General features: G+C 39.4%; 1 protein-coding gene across 1 annotated transcript; it reads left to right on the forward strand.

The window, feature by feature from the left end:
• Positions 1-1,234: 1,234 nt before the first annotated feature.
• Positions 1,235-18,038, forward strand: LOC119820846 (zinc finger protein 665-like). The gene is given in 5 exon segments (XM_042055523.1): positions 1,235-2,738; positions 7,348-7,474; positions 8,543-8,671; positions 15,059-16,899; positions 16,901-18,038. Coding segments are annotated over 5 exon segments (2,310 nt in total). The 5' UTR covers positions 1,235-2,699; the 3' UTR covers positions 17,075-18,038.
• Positions 18,039-21,096: the final 3,058 nt, after the last annotated feature.

Consider the following 21,096-nt stretch of genomic DNA (forward strand, 5'->3'; position numbering starts at 1 on the left):
GTCAGCATGTTTATGAAAAAAGGAACAAATATCATTAAACATGTAAAAGATTTAAAATAAAATCACTATGTGTTATGACATGTTAGAAGGATATTTATCAAGATATAAAAGACTATGTATTGAAAAATAAGTGTTCAGAATGACAAGAATGAAAATTAGTACATTAATGTGGGAGATAGCTTGGGCCTCTGCAACAGCAATCTGTCCAGGCCTCACTGTTGCATTCCTAAAAGTTTCTTATCTTCTTTTCATTCTGTATTGACTGTTGAATTTAACTCTCAGTAATATTGAAACTTCTTTCCTGATTTTATTGTTGTTGTTTAAAACTAATAACTAGTTGGTAGACACTTGTTTCTGAACTAAAGTTAGGTGTTAGGCGTGTTAATATTTTGGGATCTGTAGAAAGAACTTGATGGAAAAGCACATGTCTATCAGACAGGAAGCTCTGGGAATGATCAGAGAGGGGGGGGAGGGAGGAAGAGGGAGGAGAAGGAGAGAGAAGAGGGAGAGGCAGGACACTTAAAGAAAAGCATTGATCTTCAATGTCAAACAGTAAGAACTTTGGCGAATACAATTCTTTTCTTTGTAACAGAAAACAATTATAACACTGAAAACAGGCGATTATTAAAAAAAAAAAACTCTTCAAATTAAAAATAAAAAAAAGCTCACCATGGCCTTTGCCTCTCCTACTCATGCATACCCATGGCTACTTATTGAATCTGTCCTACTTAAGAGCTGGGCTCGGAAGTGAAATTAACAGGAGGCTGATAACACTGTGCGGGAGAGTAACCTGGCCCTTAACCCTCTTACAGAACTGGATCCGCCCACTTCCACTTTTTTGTTTTGTTTTGTTTTGGTTTGGTTTTGTACACTACCCAGGAGCGTGTTATGCCCACCCTCCACTTTAGTCCATCACTTGGGCCTTGGCCCCGCCCACATTCCCTTACCAGCTTGTTCTCAGCCCTCATCACGCCATTTGGTCATTGAAACCCTCACTAGCCTGACCACCTTTCTCCTGCCCTGCTGAAGTTCTGGACTCTGGACACCACCCGTACTCACCGACCTCCCCTTACATTTTCGTCTCAGTCCGTCTATACCCTCTAGTAACGCCCCTCGACAACGTCAATCACTTTGTCTGACGCCGTCTACTTTCCCGGAGCTGGCTTGGAAGCACTTCCGCCGCGGCCCGGAAGCAGTTCAGCGCAGGTCAAATCCTGTAGTCCGGTGAGTTTGCCCAGAGCCTTTAGACTGGTTTCCTCCCTTGGAACTGCGGCGGAGAACCTTTACCCATGCCCGGGAACTGTATTTTGTGCGCCCAGCTCAACCCGCGTGACGCGGAGAGCCGCGAGACTGAGGAAGTAGGGACGTGGGAGAGAGATGGCAGCAGAGCGAGGCGAGGGCTGCCCAGAGAAGAAGCACCCAGAAAGGATCAGGGACACGGATTCAGACACTTCTGCGGCTGGGGAGGAGACTTGACTGTGGTTGGTGCGGGAAGAGCCAGGCGATGAGGGGACTAGAGAGGGCTGAAGCTGCAGGTGACAGTGGACCGGCTTGCGGCGGGATAACTGGCCCGTCGGAGGGAATACAGAAAGCAGGGTCTGGAGTACAGAAAGCAACGGGAGGTGAGGGGACACGAGCTGAGCTGCCATTGTGTGGAGGGTGGCTAGAGAGAAAGAAAAGCAGGTGGAAGGTGTCAAGGATATAGTGCAGAATGAGGGAGGGAGAGGCTAGATAAGGGAGGAGTTGATGGGTTAATAGGGTTATTATTGAGCTTGCCTTTTTGTTGAAAAAGCTTTGCTTAAATGTTGGTGGTGAGGTAGAGAATTGCAAAATGTGTAGCTGCCGGGCACGAGCAGTTTAACGTTAACGGAGATTGTGCAGGGCATGTTGGCACACACCAGTAATGTCAGCGTGTGGAAGCAAAGCTGGGGTAGGAATATGGACAGTTTAAGGCAGCCTGGAAAAGATAACTTAAGGCACTTTCCAAGTGAATAAATAATGTTGAGGTTAGAGGATTAGTGCCCCCGTTTAGACCTTCTTCAGCCAGAACAGTGATGTGACTCCTTTAGACAAGGTCACCCTTTGGTTTCACAGGTGTAATATGGAGGAGTGGTGGGATGTTTTCCTCTTTTCTAAAAGTGTCAACTTTCTTGTTGTCTCTCCTATAGTAGTTTATTGTCCCTACAGCCCCTGCTGCAGTGGGCTAAAAAGGTCCATCTTTCTGCGTGGTGAATTTCTCTCAGTGACTCTGGCTGTGGCACAGGAAGTGGATGCCTTGCTTAGCTGGTTTGAATGTTCCTGTAATCCCAGCTCGCAGGGGACTCAGGCAAGAGGATGATGAGTTCAAGTCCAGTCTGGGCTGTATATTGTGCCTTCATCTCCAAAAGGGAAGGGAAGTGGCTGTGTTTATCTGGAACATTATATTTTACTATTTTTGAGAGAAGGTTTTGCTAGTTCTACTAGTTCCATAAGGCCTGAAAATCACTAGCCTGACTGGCCTTGAGTTCACAATCCTCAGCCTTTAGTGCTAGCATTGTATATGTATGCAGGCCCATTCTCTTTTAATATTATTCAGAAAATTAGGGTTTTGTTAATGAAAGCACTTCACAAACCTGTGATATCTTAATTGTGTGCTTTTGGTATTCAGGACTGACTTCTGAATACTCAAGTTACTCAAGGAAGAAACTGGGAGGAGGAGAATGAAGAAACAGAAAGAACCAGTAATGTCTGCCATGAAGGTACAGTGAGCCACTGTCATTGTCATCGTCCCCAACCACCACATTTTTTTCTGTTCTCCCTGAACTGTTAGGCATGGAAGCTGCAGTCCTGCACTGAGTGTAACACGGACATTTCACATGCTCTTCCTCGTGTTTTTGTTTAGCTTTGTTTTGTTCACTGGATATCATCTTCACAATAATCCTGTGATACAGAACATGGAAGAAACTTTTATTGAATATGTTCTAGAAGCAGCCCTTGTGCTAAGGATTGCCTAGTAAGGATTGACCAGGTGGGCTATCTAAGTGAACTGTTAGCTCTCTAGATGTAGGGAAAAGACACTATACTTTGAAATCACATGTTGACATGCACACACAGATACTTCTTCAGTTATGGGGATAAGAAGACCTTCATGTGAAACCGCATTCTTCATAGCCCAGTATACTGCAGGATAGAATGTCAGTAGTCATTGTTTCCAAAAGAACATCTCAGCAACTAAAGTTGTGATAATGGTTAGAGGGTGTTGTATTTCACCATTAAGATATCAGGGGATTTTTTTCCCCTTGTTTTCAGAGAGAGTAAGATTATCTTTTTGTGTAGCTAAGGCTGCTTCCTCAGTGCATTCTGGGCTATCATCTCTCTGTGTATGTGGAGTATGTACTTGTTCATGTGAGTGTATGCTCATACATTGTAGGCACGTTTGAAGGCCAGAAGTCAAATCAGTCATCTTCCTGAGCGGCTTACTACTCTTATTTTGATACAGCATGTCTTATAGGATCTGGAGATCATTAATTGGTTAAGCTGGCTGGGCACTAAGCACCATGGATTTGTCTCTCCACTAGTACAGTACTGAGTTTACAGATGCTCTCAGCTTTTACATGATGCTGGGGATACAAACTCAGGTCAACTTGCTTTCCAGGCAAGCACTTTACTGCCTGAGCTGTCAGTATGAACCAGCCTGAGTGCTCAACAAAGGGGGCTCTGTGAACATTCTCAGAACTTCTATCCTGTAGATCCTGCTGTACCCATGTGACTCTTCTGAATCTCACATTTCTGATAAAAGTAACTCTATTTTTTAGTCTTGGGAGCATATTTCCTTGTAATAAAAAACAATATTTTCCTCCTATTAATTAGTATTAAATATTCAAAAGTAAAAATGTAAATGTAAATGTGTATCCCAAACAGACTCTTTCATCATAAATTTGGAAGCAGTCCTGAATTTTAGGAAGTGAATTGAAGCATTCTTTTCATTGCCTATTACTGTTTCTTAGACACCAGGAAACCACAGATGTAGTTCTTTCAGGAGTTTAAAAGATTTTTTAGGGTACTTTATTTTGTAATTTTTCCCATTAGGAAAGTAGAGTAGCTTCTCTCTCTCTCTCTATCTATCTCATTTTCTTTTGTTTTCTATTTTTCTTTTTGATTTTCCAAGACAGGGATTCTCTGTATAGCCCTGGCTGTCCTGGAACTTGCTTTGTAGGCTGGCCTCAAACTCAGAGATCTACCAGCCTCTGCATCCCAAGTCCTGGGAGTAAAGGTGTGTGCCATCACCGCCTGACATACTCCTTTCTTTTGTGACAGTCTTTCACTCTGCTTTTTGGAACTCTATATAGTTCAGACTGGCCTTGACCCCATAGTAAAATCTGTAGCTTCAACCTCCAGAGGCTTGGTTTTACAAAAGTAAGTTACCATTTCCAATGCTTTTCACAATCTTGTGGGAGCATTCTATAAATGAATGTACATAGTTCTCACATAGTGCTCAGTGAACACATCTTGATTGGGTTCTTGATAAGTGCTACAAATTACCCCTCTAGGCTTAGTATTAGAATTATACCCTTCTAAGTGGTTCCTGTATTTTCATACCATCTCAGGTTTCATTGCTAAAATCCAAAAGTTTTTTGGATTTTTCGTGGTCTACATATTGTTGATAAATTTGTGTATAAAGCAGAGTGTTTTTGTTGGATTGCATGTTTCCTGAGACTGTGATGAGGAAACATAGTCCTCTTGATTACCTTGTTCTGTGTTGTAACCATATCAATGTGTTGATTTTAGTAAATCTACTGCTGTTCTCTTCACCACCTTCTTTTCCTCTCACTGTGTAGTAATGATTGCTGCATGCCTAGCTAGTCACCTCTCTGCTTTCTACCCTCTGGAGAAAATGGTGGTCATGATAGTTTTAATGTTTGGGTTTATTTAATATCATGTTTTGTTTTCCTACGTATTTTTACTGCTGACCAGTGAACACAGGATCTTGAGCTGTACCTTCAACTTTTTTGCTTATAAAATGATTTTGGGGGGGGGGGGAGGCTAGAGAGATAGAGGACTCAGCAGGTAAAAGAGCTGGCTGCTTTTCCAGTGGAGCTGTGTTGCATTCTTAGCATCTACATGGAGGCTCATCACCATTTGTAACTCCAGTTTCAGAGAACCTAACACCTTCCTCTGGCCTTCTTGGGTACCAGGTACTCCTGTCTTACCCAGACATACCTCTTAGCAAACATTTAAACATACAAAGTAATAAGCCCACTCTAGCCCGGCACTCAGTATTCAGTACAGTCGGCCTTGAATTCATAGAGATCCTCACACCCCAGCCTTTAAAGTGCTGGGATAATGATCCTGTGTCATGTCACTGAGCTGACTTCTTAAGGCCCCATGATGTCATCTCAGAAGACACTGCATGAATTAGCTCAGCTAGAAACTGAACTGGGTGTGTCAAACATCTTATCTACTACTTGAGTTATATGAGCCTGTGGGTTTTTCTTTTTCTTTTATCAAATAAGTACCAAGTGGTAGTTAGGGGAATTGTGCAAAAGGGGGTGAAAAAAGATTTCGGAGGACACAGTGAACGTTTATCAGAGTGGGCAGTGAATGAAAGGAGCAGACCTTCTGTTGGCTTTTGTTTATTTTTGTATTGTCTACAAACATGAGAAATGCTCTGTGACGTGATACCATAATATCTCATTACAAAGCAGAACATTAGGGACATACAGTGTTGTTCTGATGCATCTTAATTTAGGAACATAGGAGAAACAAGGGTAGGTCTTGTACACTCATTAATCAGAAAGTTTAGGGTAGCCCACATGTGATGTAGGAGGGTCTTCTGTTTTGTGTTGATTTCATTGGTTAATAAAGAAATTGCCTTGGCCATTTGATAGGCCAGCCCTCAGGTGGGTGGAGTAGACAGAACAGAATGTTGGGAGGAAGAGGGAAGTGAAGCAATCACCATGCCTCTCCTCTCTGAGACAGTCGCCATGAAGCCAGCCACCAGGTCAGACATGCTGAATCTTTCTCAGTAAGCCACCACCTTGTGGTGCTACACAGATTATTAGAAATGGCTTAAGCAAAATGTGAGAATTAGCCAGTAAGAGGCTAGAGCTAGTGGGCCAGGCAGTGTTTAAAAGAATACAGTTTCCATGTAATTATTTCGGGTGTAAAGCTAGCCATGCAGGAGCTGGGCGGGACGAAAAGCAGGCCTGCTGGTCTCATCACTACACACGTGTGGGGTTTTTCCTACATACCAGTCAAGTAGTTCTGCAGTGTACTGTAGCCCAGTGTCAGCTAATTCAGTTGCATTCTGACACTAAACAGCTGGAGGACTCAGTTTCACAGAATATGCTCAACAAGGATCTATACAGCTTCCTCCTCAGTTTTATGGTTCATTTCTTAGGGCAACTTGCAAAACCAAGGAAACCCTTTACCTTTTCCTATTTATTATAAAGAACATTCCAAAGATTCCAGATGACAGGTTGTTCAGAGAAGACACAAAACGCGATGTACATGAGTTGGGCTGTGACTTTCAGGCCCTCCTTGGGTAAGCCACACTTCAGTACTTTCCCCATAGCAGAATGTAGGGTGAAAGCTTTAAACTGATTTGAGGTTTTATGAAGATTCCATTATTCATATATTACTTAATTCCTTTGGTCATTGGTATTCACTCATGCCTTCAGCCCCAATCCTCTCCATGGAGGATGGGGACTAAGACCTGAAGTTCGAACCTATTCCTGCCTTGGTCGTCTTGGGCCCTGGAAATTGTCCTGTAACTCAGGACTTCATTTTACCTTTTATCATAATCATAGGAAACAAATCCATTCTTATAACTCTGGAGATGCCAGGTGAATTGTATGTATGAGAACTAGGCAAAAACATATGTTATAGGAAGGCTGTTTATTTGTTCCCTGGCCACCCAGACTTCCTGAAATAACCACAGAGAAACTGTATTAATTAAATCACTGCTTGGCCCATTTGCTCTAGCTTCTTATTGGCTAACTCTTACATCTTAACCCATTTCTATTAATCTGTGTATTGTCACATGGCTGTGGCTTTCTGGATAAAGTTCTCTCCAGCCAGGGCTACATGGCTTCTCACTGATTCCACCTTCTTTCTCCCAGCATTCAGCTTAGTTTTCCTCACCTATCTCTGTTTTACCCTGCCAGGCCAAAGCAATTTCTTTATTCACTAACCAATAAAAGCAACACATATATAGGAGGACTTCCCACATCAGACATATAGTTTGTAATCTCACAGAGTGGTGGTGGTTTGGTCTTATCAACTCAGTCTTTCTGTTTTTCCCCTTTTCTTGTCTTTTTGTAAAGATCCTAAGTGTCCACATAGTGAAATGTGTTTGTTTCCTTTTAGGGGAAGTTGACTTTCAGTGATGTGGCCATAGAGTTCTCTCAAGAGGAGTGGGAATGCCTGGACCCTGCACAGAGGGCTTTGCACAGGGATGTCATGTTGGAGAACTACAGCAACCTGGTCTCCCTCGGTAAGGATGACTTCCTTCAAGAGTTGGGAATCTTTGCCATGTAACCTTGCAGTTTTCTTTCCATGCCTTTGGGGGAACCATGTGGTCTCTTCCTTTCTTCCTCCCACTGTCCCTCTTCCTTCTCTTGCTCTGCATTGGGAATAGAACCTAAGACTTTTTCACCAACAATCACTAGGTGTTACTTCTGGCCCTTGTGGTAGATTTTGTTTTTGTTTTGATCTCTTGAGTTGTATAGTGTAGAAGCCTTGAACTTAAGAGTTTTTTTTTTTTTTTTTTTTTTTTTTGCCTCACATTCCCTAGTGCTGGAATTACTGGCATATGTCACTACGCATGACTCATGTCACCTAGATTTGTGTTTTAAGTATGCAATGTTGAGTGTTCTGTGTTGCATGGGGTGTTCAAAGAAGGAGAGCCACATGCAGATGTAAATTTTAGGCCCTCTGGCAACAGGGAGAAACAGTTTCTGTGACCTGAACTTTAAACCTCTGTTTAGAAGCATATTTATTGATAGTACACAAAAGTTGTATTAGGAGTACCGAAGCCTATTTGGTCTATATGCTTTCTGGAGGAAATCATCATATTCCCAAAGCCTTTACTTCTTATTTTGTACTGCTTGCAGTACCTAATAGTGCAAGATCTCCAGATGTGTCTGGATAGTCTGTGACCAAAATCATACAACAGAAAACAAATCTATAAATCATAGAAAGCAGTCACTCTTCTCTACTGTGATTTCTTCATGGTTTGGTACCTTCAACTAACACCAATACATTCTACTGTTGCCCTAAATATAGTGAGGAACAGCTATTAAATTTTATGTTTACCCTAGATACAAATGACTGTATTAGAGTCCCACTACATTTAATTCTTTGCTTTCTTTCCCTGAACTTTTGATTCATTCATTTTGATACATAACTAGATATCTGTCCATTAAACTCCCAGAAGGAGGCTGTCAGTAATGATTTTGTATTTTTCTAGATTTATATGAAGCATGCTCTCTCCCCACATTAGCATAGGACAGATATTCTATAAAAACCTCACTACATGGTATTACTGTCTTTTTATAAACAGGAGTCACACTTCCTAATCTGAATATTATGTCTATGTTGGAAGAAGAGAAAGGGTCCTGGATCGTGGAGAGTAAGGCAGTAATAACCAGAAAACCAAATGGACAAGAATATGTAAGAGCTGTGAGGACAGGTAAGCTCTCAGAGGGTAGAGTGGAAGCTGCACCACTGTGCATTGGCAAGTCGGGGTTTCTATGGGAAACATAAGTCTGTCACTATCCTTTACAGTAGAGAACTTTAGCCTTTAACTCTCTCGTGGTGTCCTGGTAGTTTTGTTTGTTTTTAATCTTTTTTCTTCTTTGTGTATTTGAGGTAGTGTCTCACACTTCATTTCAGACTGATCTGAAACTCACTATGCAGCTCTTGGTAAGCATCCTGTCTCAGCCTTCCAAGTGTTAGGATTAGATGCATGAGCTACCATTGATGGCCATTTGATTAAATTTTGACAGAGGTGCTATATACAAGGTTCATGGTGAAATGTTTGACTCTCTTTGACAGTGTGAAATGGAACATTCTGTGTGGGAGGAGGATAGGTAGCAATGTTATCTCTGCAGACCAGGCTAGCATGGAACTCTGTTCTCCTGCTTTAGTCTGACAATTGATATAATTATGTATTTGGGCCTCCATGCTTCCCTGACATAGAGCTTTGAAGAGGTGAATCTAATTGGAAATAGGTAATTGGATGAGCCACCCTGAGAGGGATTAATATTGAACATAATGATGTATTTAGTAAGGCTAAGCTGGGCCTAGTGGTATTTGCCTTTAATCCCAGCACTTGAGAAGTAGAGGCAGGGGGATCTTTATGAGTTTGAGACAAAGCTGATCTACATAATTGAGTTCCAATTCTGTAATGAGAGCCTGTCTCAATAGAAATAAAACTTAAAACTGAAATAATTAGGCTAACACAAAACAACACATAATGGTTTCCTACTTGGTTCATTTTGTCCAGTAAAATGTTCACTGGGATGATAAATGTTATCATATTTAGAACTTAATTTCCCTGGACAAATAAAACTCATAATACACATACACACACACACACACACACACACACACACACACACAGAGGCAGCTATTTATGTACACACAGGTTAATTAAATAATTTTGCTACTAAAATTAACACCAAGAATAGTGCAGGCATTACTCAAAAGCTGAGTTGTCAGATGATATAATAAGAACATCTGTCTTTTGCCTCTGTCTCAGTATGTTTCCTCTTCCGTACTTATTGTCACCATTGTGAAACCTACCATGACTAACTGAGAAGAACCAAATGAAACAGGCTTTTGTTACTTTTTATTAGGTATTTTCCTTTGAGTGTGGACATGTAATTTGCATACCATATATCCAAAAGTGAATTAATAGCCAAAATGTAAAACCTAAAATAAGCCAGCGTGAAAACAGCCCGCCTAAAAATGGGTGTGTGTGTGTGTGTGTGTGTGTGTGTGAGATAGGCAAGAGGTGGTGCTTATACCTAGGGCCTAGCTAAGCTAGAACCATACCAGGCTCCCACCCCATTAGAAATGTTGTATTCTTTTCATTTTACTTTTTATATATTCTTTTTTTGAGATGAACATTGCACAGGCCACTCAGACTCCTCAGATGGATCAGAGGTACACATCACGATGCCTAACTTTAATAAATATTTACTGAAGAGAAATGATATATGAAATGAAGTTCAGCATTACTATTTGCAGAAATGCCAATTTTTACCAAAGTGAATGTCACTTTCACTTGGAAAGATAGCTATTGTGGAAAAGGTGAGCCTTGATCTGGATGTGGTAGAAAGGGAATTTGGGTTCTCTGTTTTGGGGAATCTAGATTGGGATTCATTAATGAGAACTAATTACAGACAAATCAGAAAAAGTAAATAGAACTACTGTATAATCAATAAGGTAGCTCAACTTTTGAGTGTATGTAGTGAGAAGCGGCAGGGCTGCCTCCCGCCACCCGGCCGCCGGCTAGCTTTACACCCGAAATAATTACACGGAAACTGTATTCTTTTAAACACTGCCTGGCCCATAGTTTCAGCCTCTTATTGGTTAATTCTCACATCTTCCTTTAACCCATATTTAGTAATCTGGGTAGCACCACGAGGTGTGGCTTACCAGGAGAGTTCTTAACCTGCGTCCATCTCGGAGAGGAGCAGCATGGAGACTCCCTATCGAGACTGCCTGAAGCGTCTCCCCAACTCTACTTCCTTGTTCCCACAATTCTGTTCTGTCTACTCCACCTACCTAATTTTCTGTCTCTTAAAGGGCCAAGGCAGTTTTCTTTATTAATTAACCAATGAAAGAAACATAGACAGATAACTCTCCTCCATCAAGTGTAGATACTGAAGACTAATGATGACATGTACGTGGCATGGCTATATTGTTCTGGTGACTTATGTTTGTAACATTATTGCTAGTTGCCAAGTTAAGTAATAGACCATGTGTTCATAACCAATTCATCTGTGTGTAGTCAGAGGCTACTCTTCTGTTTCCTGGCTGCCTAGACCCAAAATAACCACACAGAAACTATATTATTTAAAACACTGCTCAGCTTGTTAGCGTATTCATATTTCTAGCTAGCTCTTACATCTCAATTGAACTCATTTCTAATATTTTAAATTTTACCATGTGGTTTACCAGTAAAGTTCTGGGGCACATCTGTCTCCTTCAGTGACTACATGGTGTCTCACTCCACCTACTTTCTCTCTATATCTCTTTCAGCCTGGCTTTACTCTGTTAAGCCATTGGCTAAAAGCAGCTTCTTCATTAACCGATGGCAATAAAACATATGCACAGCATACATCACCTGCCAAATCACCTCCCTTTTCTATCTAAATAAAATGGAAGGTTTTAACTTTGACATAGCAAGATTACATATTACAAAACAGGTATCAAGCAATAATTATAGTTACAATATTTATATCTACTTGATCTTTTATCATAACTAAGGAAAACTATAATTAACTATTTTTCAACTCCCATCAGTGACCCCAAGAAGAATATCATATTGCCTAAGTTAACAGAAGTGCATTGTAAGCAACTTCCAAAACTCTAAAAGTGACAAAGACATCTCGCTGCCTAGTCTCCCAAAGTTCTTCTGTAACATTGCAGGCACTCATTTTCAGCCTACAGGCCCATAGTATCTGGCATACTTTTCCATGAAGCAGGAAATTTCAAAGACAGTTCCTCCTGTATTGGCAGTTTGTCAGTCACTTTCTTCTCTGTCCTGCAGAATGTCTGGCAGACTTTTTCATGAAGCAGGAACATCTTCATTAAGCAGCTTCAATATTCATTTCAGTCAAATAGTTTAGGCAAGAACAGTTTTTTCCCCATATGGCTAACAAACTCCGTAAGGAGCCTCTTCAATGCCCATCATCCTCTTGAAGTAGATTGGTGATGCCAGGAGCAGATGTGTCTCATTGTTGAGAAAAGTCCTAAGTTCTTAAAACATTCTAAATGCCAAAATCTGTAGGTCTTTGAAAGGTTTGAAGGTTATCTGTCTAACTGAAATATATTTATATATTTAGAAAATCTAACTAACATGACTACAAGGTACATGACTATAATAGATGACTATCTATTAACCTGTATACAGAATTTTTAGGAAACTGCAGCAGAGACATTCTAAATTGCTGGGTCACCTGAGATACTTGTCTTTATTGTTATCTGATCCCTTTATTTTCTGAAAACACAAACTTTATGTAACATGTTTCTGCATTAAAACAAATATAGAATGGTGTGTACAGGTCAGCTAAAGGTGATTTTTGTTCTATGTTTTAGCAGGTATAAAGGATCTGTTAACTTTATAAGTCTCTGGATTATATAAACAAACCTCTATCCATGCCATTTGTAAAGATGATATGGAATAAAAATCATGAGGCCTCTTTAGCAAACAAGATTTATCATGTTTCATCCAGTCTCAGGGCTATTCCCATGTAGAGGGATCAGCATGTACATTATCTGTTTTTTAGTTTTTCTTGTTTTTTGTTTGTTTGCTTGTTTTTTCTTCATTTCTATAACCAAGACTTTTAGGAGCTTTCTCCCAAACAAATCTGATCTTCATTAATTTTGAAGCAATTTATAGATGTTTGCTTTCTGTAGAGTCATAGGCATAACATCTTCCCCAACGCATCATATTTCCTTGAAGGGGCGTGGTCGATCGGCAATTATGATTAACCAGGCTAGCTTTAATATATAATATTCAGCTTTAATAAAGGAAAGAAAAGGTAACTTACAAAAGCCTAGGTTCCAGCGAGGAGTGCAGGAAATAAAGAGAGTGAAAACAAAAGCACACGGATCTTTTAAAGGTGTTTTACACCCCGAGGGGTCACGCCCCTCAGACAAGGGATTGGTTAGCTCCCCCATCATTTCCTACCTTACATTATGAAGTTAAGACATTCTTAAAATACTTAGCTTTTTTCCCCAATTGACTGTCTTTCAGAAGCATTTGTGTTTTGCTCATCAGCATTCAAAAATTTTAAAGTCATCAAAGCAACATATAAGATCCAGCCCTATGTATTTCCCATCCTTTCATTGCTTTTTAAAAATTACTTTATTTTTAAACTATTTATTTATTGATTGATTTTGTTATGACTTTTCATACCCATTTTTTCTTTCTTTAGCACCTAAGCATACATTCAAGCACACTGTATGTTGTAACCTGTTCAGAGGCTTTCTTGACTCGAATCTGAGTTTATGCATGTCTGTACCCTTCTCTGTCCACATGAACCAAACCTTTACTCTCTAGGGTGAGCACATGGCTTGGTGACTGGCTCTGCCTCCTTTGGCCTAATGATCCCAGCTCTGGAAAGTTGCTGAGATCAAGATGCAGCAGGTGTTTTTACCTAGCATACCAGCTGCTCAAGTGCTCTGATGTACAGCAGAGTCTTTTAAAGAATCTGTGTTTCTGTATGCTGTAAGAAAAGTGCCTACGCGAAAGAACATGGTCACCAGAAAGTCACACTTTGGGACTTTTTGTTCTAACTTTCTCAGGCCCTATGTAGATTTATGTGTTGAATGTTGGGTGCTAAATGTAGCAAGTTTTCTTGTCTAGCTATCTTCGGATCACCAGCCTGCAAATAATGATTTGGAGACTTATCATTAATTATGAAAGCTGCACCTTATTTTATGCTTTTTCCCAATTAGCTCTTATAACATAAATTAACTTATCTCTATTAATATACGTTATGTCATGTTGCTCAGTTTCTTGCTCAGTACCATATGTCTGACTGTTTCAGTGTCTCACTGGCATTTTCCCCCCTTTCTTCCCAGAGTTCCTTCTCTCTCCCCAGGAGTCCCACTTATTCTCTCCTGCCTGACTATTGGCCATTCTCCTTTTTATTAATCCAAATCACAGTGACACATATTCTCACAGTTTAAACAAATATTCCATAACATGACATATTACTTATCTAAATTAGTGAGAGACAGCAAACATTCCATTCATGTTTGAATTGATCATGCCCACCCCCCCTTTTTTTTTACTCTACTTTTTCTCTTTCCTCTTCCCTGATAGATTCTCTTCTACTTTATAGTTTTTTTTGAATCAGGCTTTTTAGAAAAGTTTCCACATGTAAGACAAAATATGCTACATTTGTCTTTGTATTTAATTTGTTTTGCTTAATGCAGTGCATTCCAGTTCTGTCAGTTTTTCTAATGAATGACAGGATTCCATGTATTCTTTATCATTGAATAGTTCTGTAAAGCCTGTGTTTATGAATCAATTTTATTATTTCATCTGTTGATGAACTTGAGGGCTGATTCCATGTCTTAGGTATTGTTAGTCTTAGTTTCATAATCATGGCTATGCAGTTATATTTTCTATATAATGACTTTGTTTTATACACAAAAACACAGCAGTTGAATGACTGAATGTTATGTTTCTTTTCTTTTGTACTACTGTAATAGAAAGCCCTGTTTATTCTTAATATGAAAGTGTTTATCATTTTACAACATGTGATATTTTATTTTTAATATGTCATTTTTAATTAAGTGTGTGTGTGTGTGTGTGTGTGTGTGTGTGTGAGCGCGTGCAGGAGTTCAGGTGCCTGCAGAGTTCAGACATAATTGTTGGATCCCCTGGAGCTGGCTCCAGACGTCGGCACCTACTTATATCAATTTAACTGTTATTGCCTTCCATTTTAATTTATTTTGGTGCTTTAGTGTATATTTCTACAGAATATGCTGTTAATATCTACTTTCCTCCCCTCAGTTATAGTATAGCCAATTTTTTTGGCAATTAGTATGTACCTTTATATGATGGAAAAATATTCTTTTCCTGATTTATGCTACTTTAGTCAATATGAGTAATTTGGTCATGGGTTATTTGAATCAGTCACTTTTTCCTGATGATATAAATTACATATAAATTAATTACATTAATTATGGGATCACTCATTTTATAATGCTTACATTATCTTTTATGGTTCTAAAAATTGATAAGTTAACTCAATAAATTTTATTTTGCTGGAACTTTTTTTCATTGTGGAATATCTGTCTTAATTAATGAAAAATCTGTTATGTCTTCTAGTCAACTCTCTTGAACATAAAATTAAAGATTTACCACCAAAAGAGAGCGGCAATTCAGGGGAAATAGACCAGACAGTGGTGTCAGAAAGATATAAAAGCAATGGCGCTGAAGACTATTCCTCCAGAGGACTCCAGAAGAACATACAGGATTTTGAGTTTCAGAGGAAAGACAGTGAAAGGAGTTATAAATTCACCCATAGAAGACATCAAGATTGTAGAAAGAATACAGGAAAATGCCTTGGGAACTTACTTGAAATGCAGCCATTTCCATCTACAGAGAATATTGATGATGATGAACTTAAGTCTATCACCAGTGGCTTTTCAATTTCATCATCTGAACAAATTTCGTCTATTGGTTTCAAAGATCACCTTGTTCATGAATATGATCTTTATTGTTCACTACTTATGAAAAGACGCAAAGCATACATTAAGGAAAAACCTTATCAATGTAATGAGTGTGGCAAGGTCTTCAGTTATACTTCTTCTCTGGCACATCATCGGCAAATTCATACTGGAGAGAAGCTTTACAAATGTGTCGAATGTGGTAAGGCTTTTTTTCGACGTTCTTACCTTTTGGTACATGAGAGGCATCACACTGGAGTAAAACCTTACAAATGTAATGAATGTGGCAAGGTCTTCACACAGAATTCACACCTTACAAGTCATCAGAGAATTCATACTGGTGAGAAACCATACAAGTGTAATGAATGTGGCAAAGCCTTTAGTGTTCGTTCAAACCTAACTAATCATCAGGTAATTCATACTGGAGAAAAACCTTATAAATGTAACGAGTGTGGCAAGGTCTTCAGTCAGACTTCAAGCCTTTCAATTCATCGGAGAACTCACACTGGAGAGAAACCTTACAGGTGCAATGAGTGTGGGAAAGCCTTTAATTCACATTCAAACCTAAATACCCATCAAGTAATCCATACTGGAGAAAAACCCTACAAATGTTCAGAGTGTGGCAAGGTCTTTACACAGAATTCACACCTTGCAAATCATTGGCGAATACATACAGGAGAAAAACCTTACAAGTGTAATGAATGTGGAAAGGCCTTTAGTGTGTATTCCAGCCTCACAACCCATCAAGCAATCCATAGTGGAGAAAAACCTTACAAGTGTGATGAGTGTGGCAAGGTTTTCACACAAAATTCACATCTTGCAAGTCATCGTGGAGTCCACAGTGGGGAGAAACCTTACAAATGTGAAGAATGTGGCAAAGTCTTCAGTCAGACTTCAAACCTCGCAAGGCATTGGAGGGTTCATACTGGGGAGAAACCTTACAAATGCAATGAATGTGGCAAAGCTTTTAGTGTGCGTTCAAGCCTAACTTCCCATCAGGTAATCCATACTGGAGAAAAACCTTACAAATGTAATGAATGTGGCAAGGTCTTTAGTCAGACTTCAAGCCTTGCAATTCATCAGAGAATTCACACTGGAGAGAAACCTTACAGGTGCAATGAGTGTGGGAAAGCCTTTAATTCACATTCAAACCTAAATACCCATCAAGTAATCCATACTGGACAAAAACCCTATAAATGTCTGGAATGTGGCAAGGTCTTTACTCAAAATTCACACCTGGCAAATCATCGCAGAACCCACACAGGAGAGAAACCTTACAAGTGTAACGAGTGTGGCAAAGCCTTCAGTGTGTACTCAAGTCTGACTACTCATCAGGCAATCCATACTGGAGAAAAACCTTACAAGTGCAATGAATGTGGTAAAGTCTTCACTCAAAATTCACACCTAGCAAGTCACCGTAGGACTCATACTGGAGAAAAACCTTACAAATGTGATAAGTGTGGTAAAGCTTTTAGTGTGCGTTCAAGCTTGACTACTCATCAGGCAATCCATACTGGAGAAAAACCTTATACATGTAGTATGTGTGGCAAAGTCTTTAGTCAAAGTTCCAACCTTGCAAGTCATCAGAGACTTCATATTGGACAGAAACATAAGTGACTGTAGCAAGGCCTTCAGCCCCAATTCACTTGCACAATATCCAGGAATTCAGTCTTAAGAAAATATTAATTTAAATGATAGAACAACACTCATCAAGAGTTAAAGTACATCACTGGTTATGGTTGTATGCATGCAAACCACACACTTGTCAGACAGTTGTGCGATTTACCAGAGGAATAAGTCTTCATCTTCCATAGCTAATCTTTGATGTTACAGTCTACAAAATAATTGTTAATTGCAGAACAATTAAAATTCAGAATAGGCTAAAACTATACACATACACACACACGTGTGTGTTGCAAGACTACATTGATATACCTGGTTGCCTTCAGGATTTAAATTAGTCATTGTTTTGTATTTCCTTGCAAAGTCTTCCTTATAATTTATGATTGTCGCCTCAACTTTGTGATGGTACAGTTCTTGCCCCAGTGCCTTTTTCTTGCACCCTCTGGGAAAAACAGGATGAAAAATCACATTAGTATGAAATGAGCATGTCTATAATTTCTGAGAATGGCTCCACCTTTTGAACTAACTATTGCTTAACTTATAGTTTTAATTGTGACTAACCCTATGACCAAAGCCAACTTGGGGAGTAGTGTTTATTTCATCTATGCATTATAGTTAATTAAGATAAGCCAGAGCAGGGGCTAGAGTAGGAACATGGAGGCAGGAACTAAGGTAGACAATGGAGAAGGTATGCCTGCTGGTTCACTTTTCATGGCTTAACTTCCCTTATACAACCCAGTGCCACCTAGCACAGGGTGGTGGTGCCCAAATTGGACTAGGCCCTCCCAGAAAATTTTTGTCAGATATGCTCAGAGTCCAGCCTGATGGAGGCAATTTCTTAAGAGTCCCTGTTTCCAGGTAATTCCTGGGTGTCAGTTTGACAAGATCTAAACAGAACATTTATCATCTGAAAGGCATCGGATATTGTAAAACTGCAACACAAAGTTTTCAAGTTCATTGTGTAATTTGGGGGTTATCTGTGTGGCATCAGCAATTAAATGGGAAAGAAATTAGAATATTGAACTTTTTTTTTCTTTTTTAGTTTTTTTTTTTAATTAAAAATTTCCCCCTCCTCCCATTTCCCTCCCACTCTCCCCACTCCCCCTCCTCCAGTCCTAAGAGCAGTCAGGGTTTCCTGCCCTGTGGGAAATCCAAGGTCCTCCCCTCTCCATCCAGGTCTAGGAAGGTGAGCATCCAAACAGACTAGGCTCCCACAAGGCCAGTCCATGCAGTAGAATGACTGAGAAGAATATTGAACTTTTTATGAATTGAGAACAATATACTCATAGGGATGGATTGTCCGGTAAAATACAGAAGGCATAATTAGCATCTACGTTGACTGGCAATAGCTTTTGTACAGCAAAGTATAATTTTTCTTACTGTTTAATTTGAAGAAAGAAACTTTATTAGAATGGAACATTTAACCCAAAGAATCAAAGTGTAGGAGCTGGCCATAGAGGTTGTGGAGAAGCACTTGTCTACCATATGTGAGGCCTTCAGCAGTACCAAAAGTAAAAATACACTAAAGTTTTCTTGAGGATATCATTTAACTACTGTTGTTAAGCTTTGCCACTATTTTATTCAAAATATATCCTTGACCTAATTTTTAGCTAAAACTTTTTACATTCCTGAGAATGTGTTTTTAATTCTTCTGTATAGTCTTTTTCTGTATCAGTACAATGCTCCTCCAAGGAAATGAGAAAATGAAGTAAAGCTCCTCATGTTGCGGTTTCTATACTTCGTATGAAATCAAACGCTATAAAGTTTTAGGGCCCTATAATCATTTTTCATTGAATTTATTCTGTCTATGCCCAAAGGATACTTGTGTAGATATAATGAACATCAAGAAGATACATTGTGTAGACTACCAAAGCAAAGATGACATGTTTTTGTATATACCTGTTGACTCTTCATAGCTGTGCAGTACTTCAAACATTCCATTAATTGATATCAACTATGCAGTCTTCATTCTGGTTGACTTTCCACATCAGTAAAATTTGAAAAACAATACTATTAGAATCATGAATTCAACTATTTAATGAAAAAGGTTTACCTTAAGCACTATTTAGTAAACATGAAGTTAAAATGCATGAAGTAATATGAATAAAATATTTCAAAATTTCTGAAGGGAGACAATTTATTACTTTTCTATTATGCTAGAATACTCCCCAAAAAAGCAAGTTAGGGGAAAAAAAGGTTATTTTATTTTACAGTTTTCAGAGGAGATACAGTCAGTAATGACAAGGAAGGCATGGCAATCAGTAAATGTTACATAACCAGAACAGAAAGTTGGGCCATGCTGTAAAATATCAAAGGACAATTCCCAAGTTACCTCTCTCCCCAGTAAGGTTCCACAACCTTCCCAAATAGTACCACCAACTGGGGACCAAATGTTTAGTTACATGAGCCTTTGGGAGACTTTTCTTATTGAACCCTTCATTGACTTCCCTCAGTGTTGCATCCTTTCTTCCCTAAACCAGTATGAACTGGAAAATACTAAGTTCTTCCTCCAACTTTTTATGAAGCTTTCCCTTGGGCCAGTTGCATCAGCTTCTGCACACGGAAGCTGGTAAAAAAAACTTTCCTATTTGCTTTGTTGGGCAAAAGAACCCTAAGGTTTCACCACTCATAAGTTGTCGCCTTAGCTGTTTTGGAGTTTTGCTTATCTTTCTGTGCCACGTGTTTTTCACTATAGACTCATAAGTAGCCAGTAATAACAATGCCACAAAATAATGTGGCATTTTGAAGACTTTCCCAAAGAAATCAGCCCATTATTTCCTAATGCAATGTCCCTCAAATTCTTACGGTGCGGGGAGGTATAGAATTCAGCGAAATCCTTTGCCAGTACATAACATAAACTGATATTACAGTCCTTGCTTTCTTATGAAATCTTATGAGCTTTACTTCCACATTTTGCATTTTTCTCAGTATTGCTGTCATCCCTGCTCACACTAGAAGTCCCATTAAGTTCTACTTATAGCATTTAGTAGTATTTCCAACCAAAATAGATCATGGGACTTTTCTTCCACAGTATACAAGCCTATAAACCACATGGTTGGGTCTTGGGACCTAATGGAGTCCTGGCCTTCCTACTCATGTCTTGGTGACCTTTTTTGCCCTTATTGTTCTGGGTTTCTGAGAAACTTATATAAGTTCCTTACTCTGAGAGTTGTTTATCAACCCTGCTTCCTGAGTATTCATTGCCTTGGCCCTAACCCGAGGATCCGGTGATGAGGTCTTCATCCTGTTGACCCACCTGTCTGGGTTAGGTATAAACCCCCTTAGTGATGTACAATAAAAAGGCTTCTGATTCTGCAACATCCAGAGTGCATGTTTCATTAATCCTGACCTGACATCCTTTGCTCAGACTCGCATCCAGGCTGAGCTGGTGCAGCAGTTGAGATTAACAAAGAACCCACCTTGGTGGTTTGAACAACAATGGCTTTTACAGTCTCATAAATTTGAATGCTTGGTCAGGGAGCGGTCATTATTTGAAAGGATAAGGAATAAATGGGTAGGCTTTGATGTTTCAAAACCCAAATAAGGATCCATGGCTCCCTGTTCATGATGCCTGCATATCTTAGTGTAGAACTGAGCTACTTTTCCAGTGAAATGTCTGCCTGTATGCTTCCATGCTTCCCCACCATGATGATAATGAACTACACCTCCAAAACTAGAGACAAGCTCCAAATAAATGCTTTCTTTTTTAAGATTAGCCATGTTCATGGTATATATTCATAAAAATAGAACTTTGGCTAAAGCAGACGTTATCAGAGATGGGGTATTTCTATTACAGGCCTCATAATGATTTGGGGAATATGGAAGACTGGTACCTTGGACAAGAAAAATGGACATATATTTAAGTAGGTCTTAATGTACCATTCTAGTAGGATGATGGAAGACAGTGCTGAGGATGATTTGAAATGTGGAAGCTCAGCTTCAGAGGGGGAGAATATTAGTAAGTGACTTGGAGATGGTTCTTGTGATATGTTGACAAATAATATGGCTTCTTTTCTTCCCCACCCTGAAAATCTTCCAGAATCTAAATTGAAGAATTTTGGATTAATGGTTTTG

Source organism: Arvicola amphibius, chromosome 8 (genome assembly GCF_903992535.2).
Source record: "Arvicola amphibius chromosome 8, mArvAmp1.2, whole genome shotgun sequence".
Classification (NCBI taxonomy): Eukaryota; Metazoa; Chordata; class Mammalia; order Rodentia; family Cricetidae; genus Arvicola; species Arvicola amphibius.